Source organism: Octopus bimaculoides, chromosome 2, assembly GCF_001194135.2.
Source record: "Octopus bimaculoides isolate UCB-OBI-ISO-001 chromosome 2, ASM119413v2, whole genome shotgun sequence".
Taxonomy (NCBI): Eukaryota; Metazoa; Mollusca; class Cephalopoda; order Octopoda; family Octopodidae; genus Octopus; species Octopus bimaculoides.
Genome location: NC_068982.1, coordinates 125,904,445 through 125,914,996, shown reverse-complemented (window position 1 = coordinate 125,914,996; position 10,552 = coordinate 125,904,445). Strand labels below are relative to the sequence as shown.

At 36.5% G+C, this 10,552-nt stretch overlaps 1 protein-coding gene across 2 annotated transcripts in view; it reads right to left on the bottom strand.

The window, feature by feature from the left end:
* Positions 1-143: 143 nt before the first annotated feature.
* The window catches only part of LOC106871214 (uncharacterized), a 33,424-nt gene continuing 23,015 nt past the window's right edge, over positions 144-10,552 (bottom strand). For both annotated transcript variants that reach the window (XM_014917562.2, XM_052965584.1), the window contains exons 11-15: positions 10,084-10,226; positions 6,673-7,748; positions 3,409-3,773; positions 2,623-2,752; positions 144-441 (exon numbers count right to left, since the gene is read on the bottom strand). In XM_014917562.2, coding sequence (XP_014773048.2) covers positions 297-441; positions 2,623-2,752; positions 3,409-3,773; positions 6,673-7,748; positions 10,084-10,226 — 1,859 coding nt within the window. In that variant the 3' untranslated portion in view covers positions 144-296. The remainder of the gene's footprint in view (positions 442-2,622; positions 2,753-3,408; positions 3,774-6,672; positions 7,749-10,083; positions 10,227-10,552) is intronic.

Genomic DNA, 10,552 nt, shown 5'->3' with positions numbered 1-10,552 from the left:
ATACACACACACATACATGCATACGTCCATCCATCCATCCATCCATCCATCCATCCATACATACATACATACATACATATACACATACAGAATGAGAGAGGCAGAGAGGTGAATGAATAAGAAGTGTGACAAAAAGCGAGAGAGAGAGAGCATCAGCGATATATATTGAGTAATCAGAAGGTTTTTTTTTTTTACAAAGAAAACATCAATAAATGGAAATATTTCGTAAACATTGAGAATTAAACGTCAATCATTGATTAATGATTAATATTAGTAATCTCTCAATAAGTTTCACTTCAGGATTTATGAAGTACCATAGAATCAGTTTCCGTTTTTGAGGATTTTAACGGTGGTTTAGTTCCATTTAGTCTAATCCCATTTAGTTTAATTCCATTCAGTTGAATTTGTTTGCCGAAAAGTGTACTGATAGATTTTGACTTTCTGAAATGACAAAAGAAATAGTATTTTTAATAACTCGTGGATTTGTTATTACATTCATAGCAAAATAAAGAAATGTATGAGAATTGATATTTTCTTATGGTTTGTAATACAACCCAAATAGTTTCACCAGAAAATGTTTAACTGATAAAATCAGCGTCCGTAATTTTCTAATGTAGTCCAAAACACTGAGAGAAATTTATAAGTAATTCATATATCATAAGTGGAGACGCAATGGCCCAGTGGTTAGGGCAGCGGACTCGCGGTCATAGGATCGCGGTTTCGATTCCCAGACCGGGCGTTGTGAGTGTTTATTGAGCGAAAACACTTAAAGTTCTACGAGGCTCCGGCAGGGGATGGTGGTGAACCCTGCTGTACTCTTTCACTACAACTTTCACTCTTCCTGTTTCTGTTGTACCTGTATTTCAAAGGGCCAGCCTTGTTACTCTGTGTCACGCTGAATATCCCCGAGAACTACGTTACGGTTACACGTGTCTGTGGAATGCTCAGCCACTTGCACGTTAATTTCATGAGTAGGCTGTTCCGTTGATCGGTTCAACTGGAACCCTCGTCGTCGTAAGCGACGGAGTGCCAACACACATATATCATAAAATATTTATAACTGTTTTGTGAGATTGACCAGTGCAGAAGTGAGTGAGAGAAAGAGACAAAAGCCAGTAGTCTCTCAGCAAGCGAATCATGCAGCCTGGCAATCAGATAGTGAAATATAGGGAAGAATAGAAGAAAAAGTGAAAGAGAAAGAGATAGCTCGCATAAGAAGAAAGAGGTGGAAAGAAAACTGATAGAATCTTTGGAAAAAAAAAGAGGTGGAATTAGAAAGTTAAAATGATAAGACAAAAGTGTGCGAATAATAGAGAAAATGATATTAAAGTATGTATATAAAGAATGGTGAGGAAGACAATGGGAAGCGGAAAAAATTTTAATGGTGAGAAAACAGAGGGTGGGGTGGGGGTTAGTTGGTTACATTGATCTCAATGTTCAACGAGTACTTATTTTATCGACCCCGGAAGGATGAAAAGCAAATTTGACCTTACTAAGGTTTTTACCGTATATCAAGGCGACGAACTAGCAGAATTGTTACTGCGCCGGGCAAAATTCTTAGCGGCATTTCGTCTGTCTTTACATTCTGAGTTCAAATTCCGCCGAGGTTAACTTTGCTTGTCATTGTTATCGGGGTCGATAGAATAAGTACCAGTTGAGCACTGAGGTCGATGTAGTCGACTAATCCCATCCCCAGAAATTGCTGACCTTGTGCCAAAAATTTGAAACCAAAAAAATTTACTGTATATTGCTCTAACTCTCACTCACACATACTATAATGTACTCACATGTCTTTCTACTATAGGCACAAGGTTTGAAATTCTAGGGAAGGGGACCTGTCAATTACATGGAACCCAATACATGACTGGTTCTTATTTTATCGACCTCGAAATGATGAAAAGCAAAGTCAACCTCGGGGGAATTTGAACTCGGAATGTAAAACCAAAAGAAATGGTTGCTAATGATTATACCAGCTCACCGCCTTAATAATCTCCTAATATAATAATGAGCGTAGTGTTTTTATATATTTGTGTATATATATATATATACATACATGTATATAATACAAAATGAGACAAGAACGCAAAACATCCAGACAGTCAGGTGATACAAGAAAGGGACAACATAACATCCAGATAGACGATACAAAGAAAACAAAGACAGGTCATTCGGAGTTTTCTTTCCTCAGTCGAGTTCCAGATTATCTTTGCAATTTCGGCTGGTTATACTCGAGATTGCTCCAATATATATTGGTCCAAAATCACGCTGGACGCAGAAGAGGAGAGAAAAATAGTAATTCAGTGAATGAGAAGTAGTGAGAGTAATAACCCTGACTGAGGAGGAGTGAGAGAAAGTAATAGCAATGAGAGAAAGGAAGGGGTGATAGATTAATAAGGAAGAAAAGAAGGGGTGAAAAAAATCAGCGTTTCAACTCTGCATGAATATATGTGAGTGTGTGTGTGCGTGTACAAGGGAAGTATGTAAATGTTTGTATGTGTGATTATTATGTACCATATTTTGTACCTTATTTATATATAAAATACTACAATTAGCCGGCATTATTGACGGCACGTGGTCAGCTATTGTACTAAGATAAAACAATCGCAAATACCCAATTTTTACCTCGATTGCTTGTTTGTCTTTGATGTAATCGTGTTGAAAGATAACGAAGGATCAATAGATAAAGATGTAGGTAACATATCTTGTATTTTTTTATATATTATTCTTCGTAGATTCGAGTTTCCTTTGTTGTCTGGAAGTGCATGAAAGAAATCAAAAATCAAAATTATAAAAAACAATAATTTTTGAAATGTAAATAGTATCACGTGACGGATCATTAATGAATAAATTTAGAAATGGATTGATATAAGGATTTATACATGTTCAATGATTACTTTAGCATAAAGACAAATATCTTTATGCTTACAGAGCAATAGAGAAGATGGAGAAAATGATAAATTCACTTAAAAAGAACCTTTATTTTTCAACATTGATACCTTCAATCTTGATACGTATAAGATTGATATTAACAATATATAAAGAAGCTAATGTACATAAACAAGGGTTCTAACATTTTTAATGCTTTGCTGTGGAGGTCTAATATGACAGAAACATGTATGCATTACGTATATAAATGTGTGTGTGTGTGCGCGCGCAGGGGTGTATGTGTTTGTTCCGCCATTTTTTAAATATAAAGAATATAACCTTTGACGAGAAAACCGAATAAGCAATGCTTCTTGAGCAAAATCTCTTGCAATAGTCGTTCTACACCAAATTTCAGAGACTTCCTTGTCATCCTCACCGTCAAGAACGCTGTAAACCAATAGCGATATCAAATAGAGTAAAATAAAATGAATCTAAATTTTAAAAATAAATAAGTAGTGTAAGAAAATGACAAATTATTATTACCTTTCATTTCCGATAGCGTTGAATGGATTCTTTCCAGTTGGCGTAAATTCAAATTACTTGGCTGAGACCGGATTTGGCTGGGCATGAAATTTTCCCCGTGGCCAGCAGACTTGTGGCGATACTCTGCGACATCTGATGTCAGTGTGACCTTGCTCAACCTGGGATAACTTGATTTAGCTCTTCCAGTGGACGACGGCTTACGTGTAGAATAAACAACTTGTTCAATTACGGCGTTGCTTGTCAAATCACTTTTCGATGCATCACTTTTCACTGTATTCTTCCAATGTCCTAGTTTATGAGATGAGTTAATTTTCCCAGGAGATGTCTTGCTTTCTTTCACTGTTCCATTTGACCTGCCAACAAGTCTGTTGACAATATAAACAGTTATTCATTCTAGTTATCATTAGCATTACTAGCATTGTTGCTGTTGTTGTTGTTGTTAGGCCGCTGAAGCCGACTTTGACTTTCATCCTTTCGGGGTCGATAAAATAAGTACTAGTCATGTACTGGAGTCGATGTAATCGACTAACCCCCTCCCGCAAATATCAGACCTTGTACCTATAGTAGAAAGGATTATTTGTAGTAGTAGTAGTAGTAGTAGTAGTAGTAGTAGTAGTCTGCAAAGTTACCACTCTGGTGTTTTGACAGAATCGTCAGAACGTCGAACCAAATGCTTTGCAGTTTCTAGTTGCGCAATACAACATTCTGAGTTCAAATTCTGCCGCAGTTACCTTTGTTTTTCATTTCTCCGAGGTTGATAAAATAAAGTACCAGCCAAGTTGCGGAGCCTACATAATTGACTAATCCCTTTCCCCTAAATTGTTGGACCCATGTCTTAATTAGAAACAATTATTATTAGTATTGTTAGGGCGGTGACTGAAATGACAGAGCAGCGAACTAAAAGCCTCACTACATTTAGTTAAGCTCCTTTCCATTTTGATTCCAAAACTTGTTAGGGTTAGGACCGACTAAATCAGTTCAAGTTGACTAAGTTTTCCTCTGCCCATCCTCATCTTTCCGAAATTACGGAATTGAATCAAACTTTTTAAAAAGTACCCTCATTATAATTAGTAGTGTCTTTTTGTCGAAAACTGGGCCTTCGGATTAGCTTCTTCTGCGTTTTATTTCTCTCAAATTTTCAATTAACTATAGTCAGGGTAAAAACCAGGGATGCTTTTAAAGCCAGAATATGAATAATGCAGTACAAGAACTGTTATAACGTATGTTAATCTTTTTATTCACATACTTTGGCGTACATTGTGAATAGGACTTTTAGAAATAATTATCACTATCAGGCCCCACGAGATGTATTTTACGCTTCTATCCGGCTCCCAAGACCAAGTGAGTTTGACACTCCTATTCTGCAATTACGAGTGGATGGGATGGATATGACAATAAACATCTTGTGAATGTATTGTTTGAAAATCAATGTCTGTAATGGCTCTGTCACTGTTGAACATTTGATGTAAGAGAAATGGTATTGCCAATTACTTGACTGGTACTTATTTTATGGAATTTTGGGATCTAAAATTGATCCCAGTGGAAATCGAACAGAGAACAGTAAGTGATTGACTACCATATGGTAAAGTAACTAACAATTTATTGTTTCTAACATAGGCATATGATTAAGGCGGCGAGCTGGCAGAATCGTTAACACTCCGGAGTGTAAATAGGAGTGAGTGTGAATGAAACACAATGGCCAAGTACATCAGTCTCTTGAACATACAGAACATGAGTTTGCATCTTATTCTGTCATACATTGGGTATATCTCCAAACAAAATCCCTTTTGTTTACCCTATGTCCAAGCATCAAGGCAAGATTAAGAAAGATTATGGTGCAACGGATATTCTAAAATCTATCTTTGTTCAATGGAAGTACATATAATACTGGTTTCAAATTTTGGCACAAGGCCAATATTTTCGGGGGGGGGGGGGATAAGTTGATGACATCGACCCCAGTGTTCAATTGATACCTATTTTATCGACTCCAAAAGGATGAAAGGCAAAATCGACCTCGGTGGAATTTTAACTCAGAACGTGAAGATGGACGAAATACCGCTAAGCATTTTGTCTGGCGTGCTAACAATTCTGCCAGCTCGCAGTCTTAAGGAAGTGCACATGATATTGATTTGAAATTTTGCCACAAGGCCAACAGGGAATAAGTTGATTAAATCAACCCCAGTGTTCAACTGGTACTTATTTTATCGATCCGAAATGATGAAAGGTAAAGTCAACCTTGGCGGAATTTGAACTCAGATCGGAAATACGGATGAAATACCGCTAAGCATTTTGTCCGGCATGCTAACGATTCCGCCAGCTCGCCACCTTAAAGGAGTGGATATAATATTGATACAGCTGGAGTGTAAATGGACTAAAGCAGTTCTGTAGCGTTTATGTATTTATATATGTTCAATTCTTATCCTTTAAATTTCCTTATTAACCCATTACCTACCAGTGATCTCATATGAGATCACTTAAAAATTACAAATTTCGTAATTATCTGTCAATATTTACACATATCTAACCTTTTTGCTATATCTACTAGATATATTTCTCTGATATTCAAATGAGGTTTGCTAATTTTTCACCCAATATCTCGCTTATTTCTATTTAAAATGTTATTTTGAAATGTTATTTTGATCATTCCAGCGTGTTTCTAAGGCTGTTTTATGCTAGAAATTAAAGTTTCATAAAAAATTCCAGTTAATAGAATTATGGGAGGTAATGGGTTAAAGAAGCAGTCGACCTGCAGCTAAGAGAAAAAGAAGTTTTCCACACTGGAAATTAGACTATACAACCAGGTAAAGTGACAGGTTGGGCTTTTAAGAAGCATCTTATAGTATACCAGTCATCAATGCGTATGTTTTTACAAATATTTGCATGATTTTGCTTTTGTTAGGAGACGAAACTACGGGAACATTTTGCAGATTTTAACTACTCCAAAGATATACAATTTATTTTGGTGAAATCTAAATTTCCGAAATCGTGCAAATGTGAATTTTTCATCTAGTTGCAGGGATTTTAAATTTCTTACATTAATAATAATAATAATAATAATAATAATAATGATAAATATTATTATTATTATTATTATTATTATTATTATTGAAGTGATATTTACATCCACGGAAAAGTCAGTTTCACAACTAGATTTTTTCCCGTCTTCTGTCCCAAAGAACTAACAATGTCTGCTGTATGTACGTACGTATGTATGTATGTATGTATGTATGTATGTATGTATGTGAAGTAAAATGAAATACTTACTGTGGAGAAGATAAATTGGTAGACTTCCCGCGCATTCGTGTCACTTTGCTTTTCCCGGATGATGAAGTCAGGCTTGATGCAGACTTCGGCAAGTGTTTTCCGCTGCTGGATGAACGCAAGTATTTATTTTTATGTACAATGTTTTTAGATTTTTGGCGTTTGTCCTGGTTGCTATTACATTCACTTTTAGAAAGTTTCTCAGGAAAAATGTTTTCATCTTCATTCTTAATCCCTGAAGACGGATTATCACCGTTAACTTTTGGGACTAGTTTTGCCTCGCTAATTTCTTTAGTACAGAACTTTTTTGTGGTGCCGACAGATGGTGATAATCTCATTTGTTCTTTATTCAAACGTTTATCTTCGTTTAATTTAAGATTGTGTAAACTTCTAGCGATGGTTATAGTTCTTCGATCAACTTTAGTAGCTGTACTCTTGGAATGTTTGTTTTTCCTAGTTTCTTTACTACCACTACTTTCTTCATTGAAGACAAGTTCTTCGCGCGGAATTTTCAGTTCCAAACGAGACTTTGTGTCTTTACAACAGGAATTGTCCGTTTCTCTATATATGTGTTTTGCAGTAGATATACGTAATTTTTCAGTACGTTGCTTAGCGCTTGTTTTTTTTAGTCGTCTATTTTGAGTGCTTTGTGGAATATTCCACACTGAAGTAAGAAGTTTCTTTGAGAACTGTCGCTCTTCATAAGTATCTGCCATGTTCTCTTTATTTGGTATAGATTGGAACGGTTCAATTATTTCGCCTGCAGTATGAAGTCTGTTTCCCAGCGATGAATTGGCTGGTGTCTTTCGAAAAGCAATAGCTTTATTGAAATCCAGACTCTCACCGGTTTCTAATAAAAATTCGCTGTCTAGAATATTTACTTCATGTCCATACAAACTGATGTTAATTTGATTGGGTTGCAACAAAGCTAAAGATTTTTCAGTTGAACATTTACTAGGTTGTGTGGATTTCGCATTATGCCTTTGATTGTGCATATAATGCATAAATTGTGAAGCAGAATGACTTTGATGTCTTTGGAACGAAGTTCTTTTGGTTAGTAAAGAGGCGGATGCTGAAGCCTGTGGGACAAATTTTACATGAAGCATAGAAACGTTTATAATCGATGGAGCAAGCAGACAGTAAAATATATATGAAATTACACTGAAAAACTCATCTCTTAAATCAAGCAGCACTATTTGTGCTGCTTAGCGAATATTTAACTACGTGTATCAAATACTGATTTTTAAAATTCATTCTACATTGAAACAATGCCGCACTATTGTGAGGGAGAGATACTGTTTATTGAATCGATCTCAGTAGATGACGACTAGTTTCTATTTTATCGATGTAAGAAAAGATCGATTTTGAATTTAGAATATAGGTGGACAACATATATAATTTCAATGGCATTTAATCCGGTGCTCTATAATTTTTTTTTAACACTTCAGCATCATACATAACTCAAAAATGAGCTTCTGTTCACAAATTCAGATGTAGGACAAAGTGAACGTGCGATAAATGTAAATATCCGTCCAGCCATCCACACATTCATATGTACGTGTGTGTGTACACATACATACATACATACATACATACATACATACATACATACATACAAATCTAGGGAGGTCGAATTAGCTTGAATTAAGAACACAGCTAACATGTTTAAAACTGACAATGATGTAATTCTACTTTTTAACTCATTCTAGTTTTTACATGACTTAGTAAATGGGGGTGGGCTAGTACCAACGATTCTTTTCTTCTCACCACTCTCTGTGGCTGATAAGAGAAAAAGTTCTACGAACCGGAGACCTTATCTGAATGTTTACAACAGAAGTAGTTTGCTAAAGGCAGCAGAGACTCAAATTGTGGTAGTGATGATGTCAAACTGGATAACAAATTAAATCTTTACTCAAAGAACAGATGGTCTTCTACAATTTTCGTCCATCAAATTGTACTTATCAAGCTTTGGGTGGACCGAATAAGACTTCCATTGCTCACGACTGATCATGCCTCTACATATGTATACACAGGCTTGGACAAAAATATTTGAAGATGACTGGCGGTAGTTGTTTATGTGAGGTTTCCCTGTTCACGACACCGATATTTATCTAAGGAAAAGGCTGCCGATTTGAGTCGAACAGCTTGGTATTACTGTCATTGAAATCGTTGTTATCAGAACACACAGACCCAGAACGAATGCCATAAAGTACCCTACTCTACTCCCTAACAGTTCTGCCAATCCATAATTCCAGACCAGTACTTTTTTATCGATCCCTCCGCCTGCATTGAAGGCATGAACATCAAAGTTGACCTCGGTGGGGTTTAAACACAGAGCAAACAAAGTCGGATGGCGCAAATACCACGTAGCATTATTATCCTGCGCTCTAACGACTCTGCTGATTCGCTGTGCATTATATTTAAAATACAACTGCCCAATGTTCCGCGCAATGGATTTCAACCTGAAACAACCGAGAATCACGACAGGGAACACTGTTTGGCATTTCTTTAATTAACGTTCATCATATGCAAGAAAATTCTCGACTTTCAGTCACTTTACAGCGTGGATTATGTATATGTAATTAATGGCTTCAAATTTTGGCACAAGGCCAACAAGTTCGGGAGTAAGTCGATTACTTTGATCCCAGTGACCAGCTGGTATTTATTTCATCGACCCCGCAAGGATGAAAAGCAAAGTCGACCTCGGCAGAATTTTGAACTCAGAACGTAAGGACGGACGAAATTTCGCTATAAATTTTGCCCGGTGTGCTAACGATTCTGCCAGGAAATATGTGGTATTTGTAAAGAACATTTGAAAGACAGAGATGTAAAACGAAATATGGCTGCGTGGTGAAAAAGTTCGCTTGCAACCACGCGGTTTCAGATTCGGTGCCACTGCATGGCACCTTGGGCAAGCCTCTTCTCGTAGAAACCCGGACCGACCTTTGCCTTGTGAATGAATTTCGTAAATGATAAACGGATGCAAAAGTGGAAGCTTGTCGTACACACACACACACACACACACACACACACACACACACACACACACACACACACACATAGTTCAAAGACGAAGAAGGTAAGGAAACAACAAGGCGGTGCATTAGTTTGACGCTCGGGAAGAATGGAAAAGTCTTTGACGTTACGTGACTTTGCTCTTCGACGGAAAGGGATGAGAAGAGGAAAAATGGAAAGAGAAGGATATCTATATATTTAAGCGGAGTTGGTTTATTTGCATCGTAACGTAGCAGCTCGGCCAAAAATCACTAACAGAATAAATACTAGATTTTTTTTTAAAGTAGTAGGGTCGATTTGTTCGACTAGACCCTACAAGGTGATGACCCAGCATGACCGTAGTGCATGACTGATACAAAAAAGAGAAGATAAAAGATAAACAGTCAAAACGATAAATACCTTTATTTTTGAATGATTTCTTTTTAAACAATAAGCTGATTTGCATCTTCTTGGAGCCAAATACGATTTTATTGGTTTCTGTGAAAAATATTTGTTCTTTACAAGATTTGTCACCGACTTCGAAACGATAGTTTCTATATCAACTGAAATGATAGGCATGCAGTAGCAATTATATTTCTATTCTGGATGCGATTAAAAAATTTCAGTGATAGGATAGTCATAATTGATTATCTATCTATCTATACATATGTAAGGGAACGACCGTGCGAACTCATAAAAGGAGAAATGGTGACGAATGGAAAAACAGAGGACTCCTTTTATTTAAACGTGTCACACGGTCGAACATACAAATATGTATCAAAGATGATATACATGATATGTTATGCGACGATAACATAGATGACCAGTAATGAAAGACCACAACCGTATTACATGAATAACAGAGATATTTATTGTAGTGTTAAAGATG